The sequence below is a fragment of the Harpia harpyja genome, chromosome 12 (genome assembly GCF_026419915.1).
Source record: "Harpia harpyja isolate bHarHar1 chromosome 12, bHarHar1 primary haplotype, whole genome shotgun sequence".
Lineage (NCBI taxonomy): Eukaryota > Metazoa > Chordata > Aves > Accipitriformes > Accipitridae > Harpia > Harpia harpyja.
Genome location: NC_068951.1, coordinates 26107874 through 26132328, shown reverse-complemented (window position 1 = coordinate 26132328; position 24455 = coordinate 26107874). Strand labels below are relative to the sequence as shown.

The 24455-nt window shown below is 39.6% G+C and overlaps 2 protein-coding genes across 3 annotated transcripts in view; one reads left to right on the top strand and one right to left on the bottom strand.

Moving 5' to 3' along the window:
• The window catches only part of COL4A4 (collagen type IV alpha 4 chain), a 77721-nt gene extending 73868 nt beyond the window's left edge, over positions 1-3853 (top strand). Inside the window, exons 47-48 of the mRNA XM_052803390.1 lie at positions 1430-1716; positions 2334-3853. Coding sequence (XP_052659350.1) covers positions 1430-1716; positions 2334-2597 — 551 coding nt within the window. The 3' untranslated portion in view covers positions 2598-3853. The remainder of the gene's footprint in view (positions 1-1429; positions 1717-2333) is intronic.
• Positions 3854-18404: 14551 nt separating this feature from the next.
• The window catches only part of RHBDD1 (rhomboid domain containing 1), a 62189-nt gene continuing 56138 nt past the window's right edge, over positions 18405-24455 (bottom strand). For both annotated transcript variants that reach the window (XM_052803389.1, XM_052803388.1), the window contains exon 7: positions 18405-19580. In XM_052803389.1, coding sequence (XP_052659349.1) covers positions 19546-19580 — 35 coding nt within the window. In that variant the 3' untranslated portion in view covers positions 18405-19545. The remainder of the gene's footprint in view (positions 19581-24455) is intronic.

Sequence of the window (24455 nt, the reverse complement as noted above, 5' to 3'; positions counted from 1 at the left end):
ATAGTTAAGTTCGGTCGTTACAGTTGGGTAATATAAATAAGCTTTACAAATAAAATTATGCATCATGTGTATAGCAGAATTGTGTGCTTTTAAGAGTCAGAAGCTAATATTTTTTTGCAAAAGACAGAGTCAAATTTCTCCCAAGGACAGCTCCTTTTGGTGTCTTGGGTCATTTCTTCTACATCTTCTACAATTCTAACTAAAATTAGCTGTCTAAATAAGCTGCCTGACTTGCAGCCTGAGAAACTGATTGGCGGCAGTTTGCACAGAAGAAATTTCCTAAATTCTTGTTGACTTGTTATACAAGAGGCAGAGAAGTCTCCTAGGAGGAAAGATCAAGGATCTAATAAGCTGGACAAAAAAAGAAGTGTTTAAAAGAGCAATAAAAAGAGATATTTTTAGTACAGCAGTGTTGTTTTGAAATGTTTTCACTATTGTGTGTTTGGCATTCCCCAGGAGAGCCAGTTGGTAACAGAATGCCTTAGAACAGCAGTGAAAATAAGATTCAAAAGAAAATAAAGTCCTTGTTTCCTGTGAGCAGTGTGTTCTTTTTGCAGGCATTTTCCTTACTCAGGCTACTCCAGATTCTTTATTAGTACTGGAACAGAGTATTATCAGTGATAAACAAAACTGGCTTCTGTAGAGAAATGTCACATATCTTGAAAGAAGGCATTAGGGTTTGGGGGCATTAGAGAAATATACATCACACACAAAGTTCAAGGCAGAACATATATGCAGTGATTATTATTGTTAACTACATAGGTCATCATGAAACCGTTCCAAATTCAGTTCTGGAAGAACTTCACTTTTGCAGTATGCTGAAGTATGCACTAGTCGCTTCTTAATTCCCACTGATGTCTGCCTGATGAGAATTTTGCAGGATTGGCTCTGCAAAATCCCTCAATCCTTTTATTTCACTTTGAGAGTCTGTGAAACCTTTCTGGAAGGCAATAGAACAGCTGCTGAGATTTCAGCTTAACGCACTGGTAGCAACAATGGTTTGTCATACTTAAAAATTTTCTATTTATCAGCATTGGCATTTGGTTTCTCACTGCTCCTAATGAGTTTGTAAATAGCTAATCTCCTTTTAAACCAGCCGCCAACTCTTGCCTAATTTATTTTTCAGCGTTGGCACAGCTAAGAAATTTGTTATCATAACTGCTTCCCATGGTGACAAAATACATCATGTTTAAATACTGGATTGTGATACAATTAAATATTATTGGTCAAAGGAAAATACTTATTGGTAAAAAAAGTTTCTGTTTTCAATATAATAGCCATTTTGGTAAAGAGCCTGAGAGGTTTAAGATCTGTGAATTACATAACTCCTGTTAAGATACATAGTTTTGCAGTAACATTGCCCAGAATACTATTTTCAACTTACCTAGAAAGAAGTGGAGTAATTTTCATCATTTGTTGTTATTTTCAGGTCTGGCAGGATCTTGTCTTCCTGTGTTTAATACCATGCCCTTTGCTTACTGTAATATCAACCAAGTTTGTTACTATGCCAGTCGAAATGATAAGTCTTACTGGTTGTCAAGCGCTGCTCCTTTACCAATGATGCCACTTTCTGAAGAAGAAATACAACCATATATAAGCAGATGTGCTGTATGTGAGGCCCCAGCCCAAGCGGTAGCAGTTCACAGCCAAGATCAGTCAATTCCTCCCTGCCCAATGAACTGGAGGAGTCTTTGGATAGGATATTCTTTTTTGATGGTAAGAGTCTGGGCACATGATCATATATGTAAGTTTCTTTCATACAGCTTTTGTGTTCTAAAGGTTCAAAGATTTTTAGCTCTGAAAAGTAAACTATCCAATGTCTAGCAAACATTAAAAAGGAAAATTCACAAAAAGAAACAGGATGCGGGTTAGTTCCAAATTGCAGAAGCTGGCTGTAGCTATATATACTGAAGTCATAGCCTTAAGCTACACATTTCTTAAAATTGCAAAGATTTTGCTTGCTTGTCTTTAATAAACAATGGGATTTTCATGTACAAAGACACACTTCAGAATTAGAGGTCCAAGTCTTTCTAATGCCATCTTCTAAGTTACATTTGCATCAGTTTAGATAACAGCATCATTTAGAATTGACCCGGATTACTCTTTTCTTCAGTTTGACAAATACCAGAAAAGTAAGTGAGCTGGCTCTAGACTTTTGAGATTAACTCATTACAGAGAAAATTAAGATTTTTCTCCAGCAAAGGAAGCATACTCCAACCTAAGATCACCAAAAATAGTACAGTTAAAAGCAAATAAAGTCAGAAAAAGACATATTAACATAATTTACCTATTTTTCATGCACAGTTATCAAGTTCTTTCACTGTTCTTTCCAGCACACTGGATCTGGTGATCAGGGTGGCGGACAGTCCCTTATGTCACCTGGAAGTTGCCTAGAAGACTTCAGATCAGCACCATTCATTGAATGCCAGGGTCAGCGGGGAACATGTCAATTTTTTGCTAATGAATACAGTTTCTGGCTAACAACTGTGATGCCCGAATTGCAGTTTGCATCAGCCCCCCTGTCAGGAACTCTTAAAGAAGGACAAGAGCAGAGGAAAAAAATCAGTAGATGCCAGGTATGCCTGAAGCATGGCTAACAAGCCAAACAAAACCGAACAGCTAGAGTGAGACTTGCGTAAGGATGAACAACATGCTAAAGGTTTAAACAGGATTTAATATTTTAATATATTTGAAAGTGTTCAGCACTGTTCTTTTTGTTTGAATGGATATATAAGACTGAAAGATGAAAGATCTGTTAAGCCTCATCCACCCATTACACACATCTACAGGTAGTAAAATCTAGTGTAAGTGACCTAATTCAAAAGAATGAAACTCTTACATTGGAGTCCACTGCCATAATACACAGGTAACAAGGTGAGCTTGGAGGGTTGAATCAAGTCGGGAATACCAAGGGAACCACACCTGTTGTGCAAGACAATGGATTTCCTGTTAGAAATGGCATTTACAACGGGAAGAGTATGTGCGTTTGTATGGCATATTATAAATATTTATCCTTACAGGTACAGATGTGCAAACATACAAATGTCTTAAAGCCCTGAAGTTGAATTTTCCAAGCTAAAGAAACTTGCACATGCTGTTTCTGAGGGAAGGGGAAAATGTAATTGTTAAACATCATAATAAAAACAATGAAGATCAAAGTCTTTTACCATTGCAGTACTGAATCAAACTGTGAAAGAACTGTTAATTGGGCGTTCGTAAGCAACAAAAAGTTGTAAATCCGTTTAACAGCAGATTATGTGAGAAAATAAAATTAGCTGAGATAACGAATCCTTAAAAAGCTATATTTATATTTGCAATTCATTTCGAAGAGCAGTTAAATTAAATTATTAAGCTCCAATCCAAGTAACTGAAGAAACAAAGCAGTTTCTAGTATTACTTGAAAAGAAACAGTAGCATGGTGATAAAATGGGTGAACTTACCTGAGTGATGAATGTAAGAAGTGTTAGGACAATTGCCTAAACTTGAAGCTAATAAATTTTGTTCAATTTTTGCTTCTTTGTTTGTAAATACACCACCAAAAAAAAAGAACCATCACCTTTAAGATCCTTAAGGAATCATAGCTCTAGAGATGCTTTTTATTTTTTAAAGCATTGATTGTTAAAATGTTTGTAAGCTAAAGCACTCATCACCTTTTGAAAAAGTTAAAACACATTTATACCTCCTTCATTCAGCTATAAAACCAGAACTATTAAATGCATATTTGAATCATGGTGAAACTACTGAAAACAGATTGCAAATGGAGAATTCATCATGTACAGAACGGCCACAAATGCTGCTTTTACCACTTAAATAAACTACATTTTACTAGAATGGAATAAAATGTTTTTTTTCCAGCACTTTTCATTTCAATTTGTGTTCACTGAGAGGTGCCCCCAGCAAAAGGATTTTCAAGGAAACTGAGATCCACATCCAAGAGTCCTAATTCAAAGAAAACTCCTTCTGAAGTACTCCATCACGAGTACAACAGGCTGATCAGCCCATTTAAAAATTGGATACACAAACTCAAAGAGCAGGAAAGACAGACATTCCAGTCTCAGCCAGAGGAAAATAAAATAGTCAGAGAGTAAGTCCATTCAAGTGTAAATACATCAGACTGTGCAACTTCCTTCTGACAAAACCAGCCAAACATCTCTGATCTGCTGTGCTTACATGGTGGTCAACTAACTCTCCTGCTCTTTCACCTGGGAAAGGGTCAAGAGCCCTCTTGGGGCACATCCCAGTCCCCATCTGTCTCGGGGCATTTCCTTTTTGGTCCTAGTGGCCCACTGGGACAGGGCACACCTCTTGGTTCACTCTTCAGCGATCCCAGCTACATCCTTGAGATCTGGCACGCCACACAGTCTTTTGAGGAGGGACTAATCCCTCCTGTTGAACTGTATGAAAGAATTTAATCCCCTCCTGCTACAGACAGCATCCCACACACAAGCGAGACTGGCTTTGCAGTTTGAAGTAAAAACCAATGTCTCAACTCTGCAACGTGCTGAGTAGCTTTGGAGCTTACTCCTGCGAGAAGAAAGCAGCATGTGGACAGGAGCACCGTGCCTTAGTCACCTATTCTTTATGGTGTGCAAACGGCATTACCAAAAACGCCACAGCTAAAACCACAATGGGCTAGTAGCTTCAGCTTATGTTCACAGTAGCAGACAAATACCCCACTTCTTCATGTGATGTCCCCGTTTCCTCAATGGATTTAGATAATTCCACATTAAGGTCTCATTTATGAGCTTTTCCTGACAGTACTCACCAGCTCCTCCATTACTCATTTGCAGCCTCTTTTCGGGTTAGAAACTCTCTGGAGAAGGGCAGTCGCTTTGCTGGAAATATTTTGGTACTAACTGCACTTAAGTAATCAATAAAGAAAACTTCATACACTACGCTATCACAAACTTTGTCATAATAAGGCAAATTGAAGACAAGTAAGATGGAATAAAACGGGATTTTGGAATTGGATCTGTGTCCAAACTTGAACAAGTACACAAAAGAATCTTGAAAATATCCAAGAGAATCATCAAAAAAAAGACCCAATCATCTAAATAAGCCATTTCATGGCATTCTGCCGTCTTGCTCTTTTGATTTAAAAACACCATGTAAACCAGTCATGTTTTTGTTACTTTGATGCGGAGTTTTTGCACCTGTGCCAGTTAGATTTTACTATGTTCTATAAGAACATATTATATAGATGTATTTTTAAGCTACCACTAGGTTAAATATGCAATAGGTGTGTAAATTCCCGTTTCATGCTTAGCTGACTCCATAAGGCATTTGTCAGAAATATTGTACTAATTCAAAATGAAATTGCAGATAAATTGGTTAATATTACAAAGCAAATAAGACAGACCAAAGTATAAAGCAGCATATGCTTTAATTCTGCAATCATTTGTCCAGTGACTATAAGCAGAAAAATAATAGGTAAATTATTCATAGGGGACCTAATTATGAAGTTATGTGTGAAAAGGAACAGCTGAAACTGTTCATGAGTAAAACCACTCCTAAAGGCAATGGCCTTGTGCTAGTCCTATAGTCCAAATTACCCTTACTGTTGCGTTCAAGAGCTTTGGATCTTGTGTAGGCCCAGTAAAGAAGTGAATTTTATCCTAAACAGCAAGCAGGGTATTAATAGCAACACAGAAGATTATGCTGGCTACACTCGGAGGTCACTGGAATTAGAGCCATTTGGGGTGAACCACCCTGGAATTAAATTCAGAACCTCTGACTTACAATGAGACTTGTTCGCCCGTCGCCCTAGCAAACCATGGCACCTATATGGCTAGGAAGCAGGGAAGATGCCTGGCTCTAACTCATGGCAAATCCTCAGGGCGGTTGTCAGATTATTCTCTCTCCTTCACATCCCTCTGCATCAGGATTTCTGGAAGATAACTAGTGGAAGAAAAATACTGCAAAGCCTGAGCCCTGATCTGCTGTTAAGAAATGTGGCCATTTTTGCTTCATCTGCTGTTTTTTATAAGACGAGGAAAGAGATGCACAGGCCTAATACTGAGAATGTCTTTTGAACTGAATTTCATCTTTTGGTGTATACAGAGCATGTCAAAAGGGAGAGAGTAAAGCAAAACTGAAAACAGGTATCACTCATTTTATCACAGTGGTGCTGTATTGTAAAAATGGTATTTTTAAAGCATACTTTAAATTCATTTGTGTACAGTAGAATTTCTGGATTTGAAGTCCACAATTCACGTGCTAAATAAAAACAGGTATCTGAATGAGATAACAGAAAAGACGCCTAAATGCCAAACAGAGAAGGGGTTTAGCTGGGGCCTGCAAGCAGACCCAAACTGGCAACTTCCTGCAAGTGCACCTGCCGTGGGCCAGACCTGCTGCTCCAAGTCCCCAGCTTGTCACATGCCATCATATCAGCAACATCCCGTGCCCGGGAGCTGCTGGAACTCCCGTGGTGGGTTGGCCCTGGCTGGCAGCCAAGCACCTACCCAGCTGCCTCCCCTGGACAGGACAGGATGTTGCAGGGGAGCAGGACAGCCCAAGCAGGACAGGAGAGAAAACAGGAGGAAAAAGAGCAAGAAAACTCATAGGTCAAAATATAGACAGGGAAATCACTTACCAAGTACTGTTGTGGGCTAAACAGACTCAACTCACGGAATTTAACTTAGCATAAATATTTAATTACTGATTCAGGTTTTGGGAAACAAGTTGACAAGCCTTAAAATACCTTTCCTCCCAATTTCCCAGGCTCGGCTTTACTCCAGACTCCTCTCTGCCTCCTTGTTATTGCTGCAGGTTACGCTTGGTCCCTTCAATGAGGCAAGAGGTGGTGCGAAGCTTGGGGCGGGGGGGGGGGGGGTGGGACACGACTGGGTTCCAGGTACAAAGTGGTTTCTCTGTGCTGCACCTTCCTTCTCAGTCTTTCCCCGTGCTCTGACATTGGTCCTCCATGGGCTGCAGTCCTTTTGAGGGAGCATCTGCTCTGGCATGGGTCCTCCAAGGGCTCCAGTCCCTTCAGGGGTGTGCCTGTTCTGCCATGGAGCACCTCTGCCTCCTCCTGACCTTGGATTTCTCAGATCAGAAAACTGCTTAAAGACTCACTCCCAGAATTACATTATTATGTGCAACAAGTTTAAGCAAAACTGTTCCAGGAATTTTTCCAGGGTAAACTCCTAACCAAACAACTCTTTCCTACTGTGGTTGGTTCATAAACACCAGAAAAACAAACAAAAAAAGTATCAAAACAGTCAAAAACCGTAGAATTCTTATAGTCCATATGGGTTTTGCCTGTGTTAAGGCAGATTAAACAAACCTTTTACCCAAAAACCCAAGTTGTTGTTTACTTGTTTGAAAAAGATCCCCCTAAAGTTTTAAAGCTCACTACTGAGGAAGAACTAAATTTGATCTGCATGATGCCTTCTGCTCCGGGTACACAGCTGAAGATTGCCAGTCTACAATGGTACTGCAGGCTCTCTAGCCCAGCATGCAAGATCACAACATCAGCCCTCATCAATTCTTTTAAGTATGACCATGATCCAAATTCAGGAAATAAACCATTTCCATCTGGGGAACAAAGTTTCTGTTGTTCCACATGGACCACTGTAAATAACACCACTTTACACTGACATCCCAGGCTGAAGCCTGGCCTTTTCAGGTTTTACAAGCAATCCTTAAATAACTTAATTGAATTCAATTATGCCATACATAGAAAAAGGCTATGAATATGAGAACTTCTGTTCTAATGCTTTACATGTATTAGAACTGTCTGGGCAAGAAAGAAAAAAAACATTCAGGACCTCATCAGGAAGAGGTATAATGGGGAACAGTTGTTTGCAAGAAAAAGGATTGCTCCAAAGCCAGCTGTGAAGAGGAGCAGTCAGGCAAGGACAGAGCTGATCTGCCTGCACTCCGAAATGATAAATTTCTGACAACTCTGGCAAAAACTTTCCAGCAGGTGAAGCAATTGCTTCATCAAAATGGGGATCTATTTCATGACTGGATCCTATTTCAGAAATCAGCATTTTAAACCAACCAAACAACAAAAACAGCCGTTGAAATTCTGCCCGCCTTAACCAGCTGGAAAATTAGCCAGCCAGGTGGAAGAAAAACCAACATGAGCATTCAAACAGATACTGTTCCACATTCATACTTCACAGCTTTTCTCCTTTTCTAGTCACTTCATCCAGAAGTTCCAGCGGGTACTGGAAGTTCAATTAGAAGTGATACTTCATAAACGTAAAGCAAAAAACAACTCCACATTTATCATTCTAGAATGAACATATTAAACAAACATCGTTCCTCAATACAATGTAGACAGCCTTCAGCATCTAACACTTCATAGCAAATCTCACCTTGTGCTTGACCACACAGTGCTCAACTGCTTCTCAAAAGATGACAGGCCTGAAGCTCCACAGTGTTTGAAAGTCCACATATTTTAATGTTTTCCACTGATTCAGTGAAGCAGAAATGCAAAACACTGAGACAAAATTCTAGCCAATTTCTAAACAAACATATGTAGCAAGGTACCACACTAATGAACAACCACTGTGCATTCATTACCCCCGCGTGGTTTATAGAAAGATTTGGAATGAAGCACTCAAGCCCCAAACTGACATCACGTTCAGCTTGGCAAAACAAAGTTTCAGTACAGAGAAAAGCAAGGTCTTTTTCAGAATTTATAGTCTTCCATGCAGTGATTACAAATACCACTCCTATTGTAAACAGATGCTCCTTCTCACACAATTTAGCATGATGAAGACAGAGGTGTTCTCGTTTGAGTGGAGATTAAACTTTCTCAGAGGCAGAAAACAATTAATTCTGATGGGAATTGAAGAAATCTGTATTAGAAATGGCTAGTCTGAGGCAGTTGCAACTGTAGTAGGTTAGATTTTGCATACTGTATTTTAAAAATGCTAAAGCAAATTAGTATTTCCAAATGTTTAAATTTTATTGTGCTTAAACATTTAATATGCACATAAAGAGTTAAATACATGCACTACATGGTACCAATATTATAGAACTTGTAGACATAGATAGATAGGTTGTATCTCTGCATATATAACGTAAGCTTCCTGATGATGATGTGCGGAAACTGAAAATTTAAGCATCCTGCCTAAAGTGTTTTATCACTACAGTGCCTTCCAAGTGAAATGCATCCCTGATCGTTTACCCTCTGTCCTACTCATTTCACTTACATAATCCAATTCAAAAATACATTTTTATAAGCTAACTGCTCATTCTGGATTTCAGGTCTGTAGATACATGTAGCAGTGAAAAAGGAACAGATGTATTTTTAATACGATCAGAAGCCTCAGCTCTGAACAGCAGCAAAACGATTATCTGGATTCCTGCAACAGACACGCTGCAGTAGACACACACCTGTAACATCCCTGGCCCCCCCGTACAGGAAAACATATGTGTTTACATAAGCATATACTTAAGTGCTGTTCTGAACAGCAAAGCTTTCCAGAATCAAGGCCACTCTGACCTAAGCTCTATTTTTTTTCAAAATGCCAGACAAAATCATAGTGGGAGGTTTGACCCTTGCACACCAGATATTTTAAAGCTTTTATCAGAAGTTGCTGAATTCATTTTGTACTAATGTAAATGAAAAATCTTACCAAAACCAGTTGAGTTACGTTATTAATGTTATGGCTGACTTTAGCTCTTTAAGAACATGATACACCTGTTAACTGGGCAAAAGACTACAGAATAGCCTTCTCAGATGCAGAACTGCGTACATATATACCTAGTTTAAAACATATTATTTTAAAATAAGTCAGCAAACAGGTCATTCCATACTCATTAATGTTGTACAGATTTAGGAGCCGTTCCTTAACTTGTTACATGGGTAAGGAAAACATGGATTCACAGAAGTGGCCCAACCACCAATAGTTCTTCCCTATAAGGAATAATTTGGTGAAGGACCTAACCTAATCCAACGTTCTCCACTAAGGCAAGAACATTTACTGTGTACCTGCTCAATAGCCCTTTGAAGACATGTGTTTAACCTGCTCCAAAAAGACTACAGAAGGAAATTCTGGAATATCGCTAGCCTATTAGAAAAGTTCACTATCTACATATTTAGAAATCCTTTGCTTACATCCATTTTGCTGCAAATTAGGCCAATTTCTTCTTGTCAATGGACAAAAGAGATGAACTTCGCGCTGTTCTCATGCAGCAGAAGACTGCTATCATATGTATACTCGATCTTCTCTTTTACTAACCCAATTGCTTTACCATTCTGAGCACGTCATATAAACAAAAATACCCAAACCATATTAAATTTCTATGGCAAACTGTCTGTCTCCAGTTTTCACAGATCCTGAAAGAGTAAATGGATATCAGTATTTATGATAAGACTTAGACCCTTTAGAAAGCATGGTATTCCTTTAGAAACAGTTCTACAACTGAAAGCTGAGAACTGTTAATACTTCCTTGCCCTCTGAAATCTGGTAACAAATCAGAAATTACCAATTCTATTATTTTTTTTGTACATAGGAAACAATTAGTAGCTTATAATAAAACCAGAAAATGATTCTGTCCTTCATGCCTGTGCACTCTCTCAAGCCACAGTACATAAACATGAGTATCTGTTAGCCAGCTGTTTTGTTGAAGTGTGATTCACACTTATGTCATTCAGTGCTAAACAAAAATTGTTACAATTCACCAGTCACAGAATCAGAAGTGAAAATGAACTGCAACAGCCATTCCCATCACATCACAACAACAGAAAAGGCAGCTGTACCTAAACTATTTTTCAAGCCGTTCATTGAAGTTTCCCTCCGATTTGCTGTGCAGTCCTCAGACATTGTACACCTGTGAAGTTCCATGGTCTACATACAAGCAGGAGGTTTAACAGTTCAACAGTTCTTTATTCTTATATTTAGCAGTATATACACTTAGCATATATGGGTATCATAATTAAGGAGAGCAATGGGTAACAAAAGAAAGTTACTTTTGTCCCACAGGCATTTCCAATCGTAATTATTACATAGGAGAAGCAAGTCATTTTGCCTTCATTTGTTCAGAATAACTATCTTGGACTAGCTATGCTCACAGCTGCTTTGCTCTATCATCAGCAATTAAGCTCCTTAAAATATATAAATAAAAACTAAGATGTCTGCCATAAAGACTGCTGATACAAGACTTTACCTCTATCTGGTATACTCTCTTTCCTCTTTTTTAGCATAAGAGCTATCAAAACTGGGACCTTCTTCAGCTCGATCAAAATAGTCTCCTAGCAAGGTCCGTTTTAGTGAAGAATTTCCTTCTCTCCCCAGACGCATCATCATTCCGTGGACTTTTATATATATCACTAATTTAATGGACCAGTATTTAGGCTCTTTTCTCCTCATCTGCGTGTATGTGATACGACCAAACTGTATCTAACAGTACGAGTTAAATTCTCCCTTTCACTTTCAAATAAAACCAAACCAAAAGCCCAAAGGCAAAACTTGTTCTCAAGTGGCCAGTCCCTTCACTGTTGTCTACTACACCCTTTATACTAGTGGAGTTCTTGGAGTGATGCTTAAGGGATATGTGAAAATAAACAAGGTGGCATTAGTCAAACTTTTTAAAAAGTGGACCATGAAAATTCCGGTTTTGATTTTCACCAAACAAGCAAGCAAACCTTGTTTGAAAGGTAGCCATGGAAAACAAAGCTTCAGGCAGAATGACTTCACTGAGAAGAGGCTGGTACAGCAGAATTGAGATGCTCTCCCCAAAATGCTTCCCCTGGCACCAAAATGTCAATTTAAGGGGGGCAGGACATGGTTTGATCTCGCTTACAGCCTGTATTGAGAACAGTATTTCCCCCTACACTCACCTAGCACAATCTGTCCTGCTGTGGTGTGGAACATGTATGAATAGTTTTCTAAGTATTTTAAAGGGCATTTTTCCCCCCTTAGGAGAAATGGTACTGCCAGGAAAGAAGCATACATACACAAGAAGACATATTTTGCTTGTGTTTCAAGACAAGACAGAAGAGGGAAAAGAATTTTAATAGTTAAACACACTGTTCTTTCACCACATCTTACTTCTGGACTGCGAGAAACCCCTATTAGCAGTAATGTTAGGTCATTCAACCATTAAATTTCAAGAATGTGCCTATTAACAAGTCTGCTGATTAGGATTAATTAAGAAGGTGGAATTTCTTACATGGTACCTGATCACACAGTTTAGAGGAAGTATGAAAATTCACAAGAAATCGCAGCTACTGCAACAAAGGAATCAAACTTCAGATGCTAAAATATTTTATATAAAACTGCTTTTTCTTAAAGAGTCCTTACCTTATGTAGAGTTAGGCAGGCACTAAACAGTGTCAGAAAATACGCAACATGGAATACTCATCTATATAGATTGCCCTTAACTTTTGTCCCTGAAGAGACAAAGTGCAACAGAGCATATGTTAGGAATTCATCTGCCACTTACATCTACCATCATCAGTGCTCTGAAACCTAAACTGATGGGGGTTTTTTAATGGTAAAAATCCTACTAAGGAATCGTTCTGTTAATAAACTTTCCAAAATACTTTAAGTACTGGAACTTTCCAATAATCCGATCCCCAAACTTCCTCTAAATTCAAAAGAAACAAAATTAGTCCCAACATAATCAATCTCCCCTCTCAGGATCACAACTCTTTGTTTCTAATAATATGGTGGCAGCTCTGTAATTTAAAATATACACCTTATTAATTACTATAATAAAAAAAGACAGTTTTAAATGTAAAAAAATATTTATTTCAATTTTATATACAAAAAAAGTCAAAACAGCTGAACAATTATTTGTACTGACAGTTTTTGTGAACATTTAATGGCAAGTATTTCTAACCTCGCTTTACAAAAACAAGTGCTTTTAAAACTGTAATCATGTTTTTGATTTTACTTATTTTTTTCAACTGACTAGTAGCTAATCCTGTGGTTTTAAATAATTAAAATAACAGAGCTTAACAGCCACAGTAAGTTACAATGAAACTTTTGACCAGAGCATTAAAAGATTAGTCTGAGAAACCAATGCTACTTCCTCCCCATTTACATCTAATTATTACCCACTGAGAAAAATATGCAAACTGTATGCAGTTTTTTGATAGCTATTTTTAGTGAGCATAGAAAAGTCAGCTAAGAGTGTCTGCTATTTTATTCTATGGCTACTGAATATATAGAGAAGCAACCAAGACAAAGAACACAACAAAAATTAGCATTCCTTATGTACTAAGTGTCTTAGAATCCGCCAGAAGACTTTGCATAATATTAACAGTGTTCTTGCACTACCTGAATGAGTCTATCCACATTGCAGTTGTGTCTTTCGGCTCTCAGAACCTTGAGCCACGTATCTGGCATAACAATATTGTGCTGCTTCTTGGCATAAAAATCAACAATAGTATAAGAAGGATGGTGAAAGTGAGAATGGCACAGGAGAGAAAGAACAGCTTGTGCATTTTTCATCAAACAAAAGCTTAGTTGCAACCAGAAGGTGTACTCTTTATTTAAAGAACATAGTAAAAAAATTAGCTTCAGGATTTTTTTCTGTATGGAAAGTAAAGGACTATGTTTTTACATTCAAACTATAACTCCAGAGGCAAGTAGACTTCATAAAGCACAGACTGGTGATCACATGTACCTCAAAAGAAACCAGTGAATTGCTCATCCTAATGCTCTACTAAATTAGTGCTGAAGTGATTCCAACATGTCCTGGTTTCAGCTGGAATAAAGTTAATTTTCTTCTTAGTAGCTGGTACAGTGCTGTGTTTTGGATTTAGGATGAGAAGAATGTTGATAACACACTGATGTTTTCAGTTGTTGCTAAGCAGTGTTTATACTACATCAAGGACTTTTCAGCTTCTCATACTGCCCTGCCAGCAGAGGCTGGAGGGGCACAAAGAAACTGGGAAGGGACACAGCCAGGACAGCTGACCCAAACCAGCCAAAGGGGTATTCCATACCATATTACGACACGCCCAGTATATAAACCGGGAGGAGTTGGCCAGGGGGCACCGTGGCTCAGGGATTGGCTGGGCATCGGTCAGCGGGTGGTGAGCAATTGTTTTGTGCATCACTTGTTATGGATATTCTATTATTATTTTCCCTTCCTTTTCTGTCCTATTAAACTATCTTTATCTGAACCCACGAGTTTTACTTCCCCCCCCGCCCCAATTCTCTCCCCCATCCCACTGGGGGGGCAGGGGGGAGTGAGCAAGCAGCTGCATGGTACTTAGTTGCTGGCTGGGGTTAAACCACAGCACAACAGTTCTGTGCCAAAGGCCAATAATCAAATTATTCTTGTGCAATCCACCTCTTCAGGACTGAAAACAGTTACAGATGAGTGTCCCCAATTTCAGAAGAATTTCTGCTATTATGAGGAAAAAAAGCCTGTGCAATGAGTAATTTTGGAGTGATACTAGAACAAAAAACCTTCAGGTTCATTAGTTAACATTACTGAATAGGCAGATATGCCACAAGCCAGACAGGCACTGTGTGACAAGCAGTGAGTCTAGCGTCTGTCCTAACTGACAACTGAGCTCACTGGTCTCCTATCAACTACTCTAGTGTTGGGTAGAGAAATTCTTTCTGGAAAACAAAGAATTCAAGGTAGCCTATATTTAGGCAAGATCTCCACAAGTCTGTGGGGGGGGTTGACCCTGGCTGGAGGCCAGTGCCCGCCAAAGCTGCTCTATCACTCCCCCCCTCCTCATCTGGACAGGGGAGAGGAAATATAACAAAGGGCTCGTGGGTCGAGATAAGGACAGAGAGAGATCACTCACCAATTACTGCCACGGGCAAAACAGACTCAGCTTGGGGAAAATTAATTTAATTTATTACCAATCAAACCACAGTAGGATAAGAATGAGACATAAAACCAAATCTTAACACACCTTCCCCCCACCCCTCCCTTCTTCCTGGCACAGCTTCACTGCCAGATTCTCAAGCTACCCCCGCTGAGGCGGCGCAGGGGGACGGGGAATAGGGGTTACGGTCAGTTCATCACACATTGTCTCTGCCGCTCCTTCCTCCTCAGGGGCAGGACTCCTCTCACTCTTCCCCTGCTCCAGCGTGGGGTCCCTCCCACGGAAGACAGTCCTCCATGAACTTCTCCAGCGTGGGTCCTTCCCATGGGCTGCAGTTCTTCACAAACTGCTCCAGCGTGGGTCCCTTCCACGGCGTGCAGTCCTTCAGGAGCACACTGGTCTGGCGTGGGTCCCCTGTGGGGTCACAAGTCCTGCCAGAAAACCTGCTCCAGCGTGGGCTCCTCCCTCCACGGGGCCCCAGGTCCTGCCCAGAGCCTGCTCCAGCGCGGGCTTCCCACAGGGTCACAGCCTCCTTCGGGCATCCCCCTGCTCCGGCGTGGGGTCCTCCCCGGGCTGCAGGTGGATATCTGCTCCACTGTGGACCTCCGTGGGCTGCAGGGGGACAGCCTGCCTCACCGTGGTCTTCCCCACGGGCTGCAGGGGAATCTCTGCTCCGGCGCCTGGTGCATCTCCTCCCCCTCCTTCTTCACTGACCTGGGGGTCTGCAGGGTTGTTTCTCTCACATGTTCTCACTCCTCCCTCCGGCTGCAGTATCTGTCTGTCCCAGCAACTTTTTTTTCCTTCTTAAATGTTATCGCAGAGGCGCTACCACTATCACTGATTGGCTTGGCCTTGGCCGGCGGCAGGTCTGTCTTAGAGCCGGCTGGCATTGGCTCTGTCAGATACAGGGGAAGCTTCCAGCAGCTTCTCACAGAAGCCACCCCTGTAACCCCCTCCCCCACTACCAAAACCTTGACACACAAACCCAGTACAGTCTGCAAACTCTTACTGCTGCTACTGGATGTCAAATGAAATACATATAGAGAAATAGTAGAATCTCTAAAGCTGCATGAACAGCATATAGAATCATAGAATCTTTTAGGTTGGAAAAGACCTTTAAGATCATCGAGTCCAACCATCAACCATGCCCACTAAACCATGTCCTGAAGTGCCTTGTCTACACGCTTTTTGAATACCTCCAGGGATGGTGACTCAACCACTTCCCTGGGCAGCCTGTTCCAATGCCCAACAACCCTTTCAGCAAAGAAATTTTTCCTAATATCTAACCTAAATCTCCCTTGCCGCAACTTGAGGCCATTTCCTCTCGTCCTATCTCCAGCCACCTGACAGAAGAGACCAGCACCAACCTCACTACAACCCCCTTTCAGGTAGTTGTAGAGAGCGATAAGGTCTCCCCTCAGCCTCCTCTTCTCCAGACTGAACAGCCCCAGATCCCTCAGCCGCTCCTCATAAGACTTGTGCTCCAGGCCCCTCACCAGCTTTGTTGACCTTCTCTGGACACGCTCCAGCACCTCCATGTCTTTCCTGTAGTGAGGGGCCCAAAACCGAACACAGTACTCGAGGTGCGGCCTCACCAGTGCCGATACAGGGGAACAGTCACTTCCCTGCTCCTGCTGGCCACACTATTTCTGATACAGGCCAGGATGCCGTTGGCCTTCTTGGCCACCTGGGCACACTGCTGGCTCATACTCAGCTGGCTGCCAACCAGCACCCCCAGGTCTTTCTCTGCCAGGCAGCTTCCCAGCCACTCTTCCCCAAGCCTGTAGCGCTGCATGGGGTTGTTGTGACCCAAGTGCAGGACCCGGCACTTGGCCTTGTTGAACCTCATACAATTGGCCTCGGCCCATTGATCCAGCCTGTCCAGATCCCTCTGTAGAGCCTCCCTACCCTCGAGCAGATCAACCCTGCCTCCCAACTTGGTGTCATCTGCGAACTTGCTGAGGGTGCACTCGATCCCCTCATCCAGATCATTAATAAACATATTAAACAGAACCGGCCCCAAAACTGAGCCCTGGGAAACACCACTTGTGACCCGCTGCCAACTGGATTTAACTCCATTTACCACAACTCTTCAGACCTGGCCATCCAGCCAGTTTTTTACCCAGCGAAGAGTACGCTTGTCTAAGTCATGAGCTGCCAGCTTCTCAAGGAGTATGCCATGAGAGACAGTGTCAAAGGCCTTGCTGAAGTCCAGGTAGACAACATCCACAGCCCTTCCCTCATCCACTAGGCGGGTCACCTGGTCATAGAAGGAGATCAAGTTGGTCATGCAAGATCTGCCTTTCATGAACCCAGGCTGACTGTGCCTGGTTGTCCTGCACATGCCATGTGAGCGCACTCAAGATGAACCATTCCATAATCTTCCCTGGTACCGAGGTCAAGCCGACAGGTCTGTAGTTCCCCGGATCCTCCCTCCGACCCTTCTTGTAAGTGGGCGTCACGCTGGCAAGCCTCTAGTCATCTGGGACTTCCCCTGTTGACCAGGATTGCTGATAAACGATGGAGAGCGGCTTGGCAAAGACCTCTGCCAGTTCCCTCAGTACTCTTGGATGGATCCTATCTGGTCCCATAGATTTGTGAGTGTCCAGACAGCATGGTAGGTCATTAACTATTTCCTCTTGGATTACAGGGGGTATATTCTGCTCTCCGTCCTTGCCTTCCAGCTCAGCGGGCAGAGTACCCTGAGGATAACTGGTCTCACTATTAAAGACTGAGGAAAAGAAGGCATTAAGTACCTCAGCCTTTTTGTCATCTCTGGTGGCAATGTTCCCCTCTGTATCCAATAAAGGATAGATATTCTCCTTGCTCTCTTTTTATTGTTAACATATTTGTAAAACATATTCTGTTGTCTCTTACAATAGTGGCCAGATTGAGGTCTAGCTGAGCTTTTGCCTTTCTAATTTCCTCTCTGCATGACCTAACAAGATGCCTGTACTCTTCCTGAGTTGCCTGCCCTTTCTTCCAGAGATGATAAACTCCCCTTTTTTTTTTTTCCCTGAGTCCCAGCAAAAGCTCCCTGTTCAGCCAAGCTGGTTGTCTTCCTCAGCAGTTCGTCTTGCGGCACACGGGAATAGCCTGGTCCTGAGCCTTTAAGATTTCCTTCTTGAAGAATGTCCATCCTTCCTGGACCCCTTTGCCCTTCAGGACTGTCTCCCAGGGGACTCTGTCAACGAGTGTCCTGAACAGGCCAAAGTTTGCCCTCCAGAAGTCCATAACGGTGGTTTTGCTGACCACCTTCCTTACGTCACCAAAAATTGAGAATTCTATCATTTCATGGTCGCTAAGCCCAAGACAGCCTCCAACCACCACACCTCCCACCAGTCCTTCTCTGTTTGTAAACAGTAGGTCTAGTGAGGCTCCTCCTCTGGTAGGCTCACCTACCAGCTGTGTCGGGAAGTTATCTTCCACACGCTCCAGGAACCTCCTAGACTGCTTGCTCTCTGCCACGCTGTACTTCCAGCAGACGTCCAGAAAGTTGAAGTCCCCCACAAGAACAAGGGCACACGATTCTGAGACTACTGCCAGCCACTTGTAGAATGCTTCATCTGTCTCTTCAACCTGGTTGGGTGGTCTATAACAGAATCCCAGCATGATATCTGCCTTGTTGGCCTTCCCTCTCATCCTTATCATCACAGTCGTGGAGCTCTGTAAAACCAAAACACTCCCTAACATAGAGGGCCACCCCACCACCTCTCCTTCCTTGCCTGTCCCTTCTGAAGAGCTTATAGCCATCCACTGCAGCACTCCAGTCATGGAAGTCATCCCACCATGTTTCTGTGATGGCGACTAAGTCATAGCTATATATATAGCATATACATAATACAATTTCCAAGCCTTCTTTAAAGGGGAAATAGATGCTTTGAAAAAGTATAAGTTAATAAATATATTCCTTGTATGGCATATTCACCTCCCTCTCCATAAAACTCCTAACATGTCATTTCAACTCTAAAAGGAAGCTTTTTATTTCAAACATAAATATTAAGAAAGGCTTTAGGAAATAGTAAGTAGTGACAACCAATTTTTATCACATACAAGCTCTAGATAAAATAGCATGTTTTAAGGAAGACTGCAACACTAAGGTGTATTAAGTAACTCCTTAGGGTAAGAATAGCTGCAACTATTTTTTCACACAGTTTGCAAGACTGGTGAAAAGCTTAAGCCTGGTCTCATGTGATATAGCTGTTGTCATCAAAGCAGTCTTTTCAAGTGACATTTCACATGCCAATCCCCAAAACAATTGGTCATCATGAACAGAGACAAGTTTGTAAGGAAAAATTGCATAGTTTTACAACTGTATTAAAAAAGTAATGTTTTTTTCATCTGTGATGGATGAAGAAAACCTGTTGTCTAGGAATACCAGCAGTCAAAAAGCCAAGGAATTCTTTTGTGTAGCTTCAAGAACTTAAGAAAAAAGACAGTTTGGTAAAAACATCAGTCTTCTTCCATATTTAAGGTGCATTAGGATGGAGACTGCCAAAGATCACATTTTGATTCCTGTCTCACACTTTTTATGCATGTTCCAATTTTGAGCCTGAACTCACAGAAATCCTCTGTAGTTTTGCAACTAGTACTAAAAAACTGGAAAAATATTACAGCGAATCTGCATATTACAAATAAATCTGCAAATATTTTCATAACTCTGAATAACACTTTACAATTTACATCAACACCTGTCAATTTCATTGTCTCTCAAACCTACAAAGCCTTTGCCTTCTTATTTCCTCTTCTGAATGCTGCTCAGGTGGAAACCAAAAACCATAGGGTCACTGCTCATTATTATACACTGCTCCACCAAAATCTGCAAGATACAATGAAAAACAACTGTTATTTTGTTCTGTAATACAAGAAAAACACACATATATCCTGTAATCCAAAGCATCACAACACAAAGGAAACAGGGACTTGAATGTTTCCAATTCCGATGGTTTCAGGGCAATCACAACTTCCAGCAACTGCTCTTAAAGACACTGAAATAAATAAAAGAAAAACCAAAACCAACAAAAAAAAAAAAAAAGAAACCAAAAACAAACCACAAACCACAACCAAAAGAACACCCGAACATCTAACAAGTATTAACCTGGGAGTTCACATTTTTCGCAATCCCTACTTTACACAGTAAACTCCAGATTGTTAAACTAATTAAACATCCTCAGTAGTTACTTCTGGCAAAATAAGCTTTTGGTTTTGCTTTTAGAATTGCAGTCCAACATGTGCTGCCCCATACCAAATGCACATACAACTCCTACCCTTAGCTGGCACCAAGCAATTTCAGAAATAAACTACATGTGGCAGCTCCACTACAGAGAACTGTAAGCAAATTAATCTGAGCAGAAATAGTACACCAAGACCGAGGATTGTCTTCCCTGGCACCCCAAGAGAAGACAAGAACAGGCTATTCCAGCAGCTCTTCAGAGTTCACATTAAGTCACTGAGCAAAGACACAATTAAGAGGTTGCGGTTACACACCGCCTCAACTGAAGGTCTCTGGGAAACAAAAATGAGAGACTGCCTTCTAAGCATAGGTACAGTATTAAGGATAAGCAAATTAGCTTTAAAGATAACACAACAGCCTCTGTAACATTCAATATTTTTTTAAGCTTTCACCTCAGGATCTCATTTAAATTAGCAAAAGTGAATATGGAAAACCAAAAGTAAGTATTGTACTATCATGGTCATTTTCAAGATGAATTTCAAGTACAGCTGTATCCTGTATCAGAAATTGTTTGTAACAAAAACATTAGGCCTGTTTACATGACATGAAGTCAGGCAGTCCAGCTTACGAAGACCCTCTGTTAGTTTCTTATCCAATTACAATTTCAGTTTGTAGAGTACTCACCAATAAATGCACGGTTTTGTGAAAATATTAGAACGTGTTCATAATTTTCCTTTTGTGCTTGCCAAAAAGTCAAACTCTTTGGAAAAACTTCCAGAGATAACTATAGCTGCTCAAACTCCGATAGGCAGCAATGTTAACATAAATGTTTATAAAATGAGATGCACTATTTAAAAGGATTTTTCAAATTCATATTAACATGCAGGAAATTAATTTAATGTATATTTTAGTATTTTATCTTCAGCTTGTCCCTGTGTCTCAACTTGCTAGAGACAAATTTAACAAATATTTAATCTGTTACTCTGCCTCTGAAAACGCTACATCATTATTTGACAAATATTGTTCAAAATATTATAGAAAGCTAACATGTATTGGAAGTCAAAGAGCTTGGCACAGGTAACATTAACTGCAATGCTTCTCAATTTTATTCTTAAATCCAAGAGCAATCTCCTTGTCTAAAAAAACCCTAGTTAATATAATCTGCAGCATGGGCAGAACAGTTTTCATTAACAAAAAAAATATGAAGCTGAACTAAATGTTCATTTACTACATTTATTTCCCCTCATTTTACTTTGTTCCTAATACAAGAAGGTTTGTTTGAAAAGAAAAGACACATAGTTGTTTTACTGTGTCCTATTGACCACAAGCTGAGAAAAAGCACTGGCTCACAGTATTTTGTAATCCAATGAATATTCATTTAGAAATTAAAAACCCCAATAGCTTCAAATTGGAAGGCATAAATCAAGGTGGTCAGTAGACATCAGATCCTTTCATAATAGCGCAGAAATATGTCTAGACAAAAAACTTAAAAGGCCTCAGAAAGCTCAATAAATCTTTTAAAGTCAGTATTTATGAATTGGAGACACATACTGGAATACAAATGAATATATCAATATATTTATCTTATTCATCATCTGTGAGTAAGTAAAGAAATTGTTAAATAACACTGAATTCATTATAACATTCTCAATGATGTTTATGTTGTCATGGCAAGATAATTCATGAGAAAAATCACTGTGATTTTTATTTTTTTTTTAATGGTATGTAATATCTGGGGTGAATAAATGGAAAAGAAAAATCAGCAAATAAAGGGCTTTTCACGTGTTGTTTATATAACACCAATTAAAATGCCTAGTATTTTCTTTATATTTTGACTTTTGATGGGTATACTTTAAATATAATTATTAAAAACAGCTGAAAGATATAAATTTTGATATACGAAGAGTAATACAGTCAAGACCCTGATTGTACAAATGGCTGCACCATACAAGGTCAAAACTGCATTGTAATGCTGAAGTTTGATTTTTTTTTTTTTAAATAATCATAATTGAGAAAACATTTGCATTTTTTTTTTAATTCTTTTCTGTAGTGATATTGTCAAATATCAAGGTTTCTCATTAAAACATTTATTTTTCTATATAGCATCCTTGGTTAGTTTTTATTTAAGAAATCAGACACCACTTATACAGTTAAGATGAGTACTGCCAGAGTCCCCATAAAATACGCTCAACACAAATATAAATGTGCTTTAATAATCACTAGAAATCAAAAGAGATATTAAAAAAAAAGACGCAAAATGCTCCTTTATATGTTGACCCAAAAATAAAAGACTGACAATGCATTTTGAAAAGCTTTATGTTCAAGAAAATATATTATTTTATGTCAAACAATATGGTGAGGAGTGAAGTTGTCTGGATGTGAAGGTTTAAATACAAGTATTTATGTATGTATGTGTATTTTTAAATTATCCTTTTACTCAAAATAGTTCTCTGGCACTTTTTTTTTAATTACAATAGAAATATTAATGAAATAAAACCTTTATCTAACCAAAATATTTATAAGCCACAGTGTTCAGAAATAGCAATTAGGCCACTGCTACTACTGAAACAACACCTGGACTTCCATGCAAGAAATAAACACAATCTTTTCAACACATAAGCAAAAAACTTCAAGACTAATTGATTTTAAGACTATATTTAAAGTATTTTAAAAAACCTGCAGTAATACCGGATGATAGACAAAACCAAGGGATATAGTACAAAAAAGTTAGAATAAAATACTAACCCTTACGTTGCATATTTGTAAATTAATTTTATTGTGAACTAGAACTCTATTCTGTGAATATGGAAGACTGAGACCCTCCACACCCTTCCCATCACTCGAGGAGGGGTGAGGGGAGTGGGGGGGTGTTACTAAAGTTTACAATTATAGGACTTTGGACCAAAACAAGAAAATCACTGTAATTGCAACTGGTTTAACTAAACCTGTATTAGTGTAATACAGATAAAGCTTTAATAAACTTCAACATTTTCAGCCACATGTTAAATAAATATGCTTATCATGCCTAAAATACTTACCGTAGTTAGGCATTACAGCACATCACTCTGCAGCCTATAGTCCCCCATAGGCATAATGTATAATGCATTAAGCATTGGTTCAAAGGTTACCCAGCAAGTCAAAATCAGAAATTTGATTAAACAGACACACAGTCTGAAATGAAGGTGACAGCACTGATTTTTCTCCCTTTTTAACATATTTTTTTCCCCACTATGAATGAGCAAGCATCTCAGCTGAGAAAAGTGAGAATGTTTTGCACTCAGCAGAGCAGAGTCGCACACAGCTCATCAACTTGGACTGCCAGTGCTGACACTGAGCACGTTCGCCCATTCTCCCTTCCTGGTTTTCCTTCAGCACCTGACCTACGTCAAGATTTACATGAGGAAGTGCTTGTATAGTAACCATGACAACAATTTTGGAAAGAAGGCTGTAAAACTATTTATGCTGACACATGAGACGATTCTTACTAGTTAAAAAAAAACAACACAGATTTGCAGATTGTTACTCAAATTTGCACCCTTTTTCTTAGATACAGAAAAATAATAACAATTGAGCAGAAGCCTTCTCAAGTCAAAAGATATAATTAACCAGGGGAATCCCTCAAGAAACTAGAGAGCTTGTTATACTCTCTTGGTTCCAGTCAAAGTTCCAAGTTTTGGAATCAAATTACAGGCATGTTCAACACAGTCATTTTAAAAATGCAGCTGCCCGATCTGATAATGCAGAAAGAAAAATGTATTTCATATGAGACTATTAGCCACACCTTATTGGCTATTGGAGACTTTGCACTGAAAATTTTGCACCTAATATTGGTTCTTCTGATTCCTAAGATATAAACCAGAAGTTTTTCTTAAGTTCTATTAACTGCTTTAATTTTTATAATTAACAAATTGCAAACAAACAACTATCTCAATTCAGAAATTCTGACACAGCAGATACTCATTGCCTATAAAGATCTTATTGAATTATATTTCTGGTTTAGAACAAGAAAATATATTCCAAATTCTATACAAACAGAGACAGCCCATAACAAACTCAACCAACAATAAATGCAAGGAGTTAGGACTTTCTTAGTGGATATAAGTCTTTCAAATGAAAGACTTAACTCTGCAATACACATATATTTCGGTTCTGTTCTCATGCAATTCTGGGCACTACTGAATTACAACAGCTGATAATGCCCAAAACTTCCTTAGAGACTTTATGATAGCAGAAGGAAACTTAATAAATGTTTCAATGTGCCCTACGGATTCATATTTGAGGTGAAGTAAACTCTGAACTTCCATTTCATCACTGAACTGATGCTGAATAGTTCAAGTTACTTCTAACAGGTCATTTGCAAGTAAAAGATTATTTCAAATTAAGTACTATCATACTGAGTACTTTTATTGGACAATCAGGAGAGCAACAGATTATTATTCTTGTTCATTCTTCAGTTAAATCACATTTATTTTGTTAAAAAACAAAATTGATGAAAACTTGAATATTCAAAAAATTTTGGCT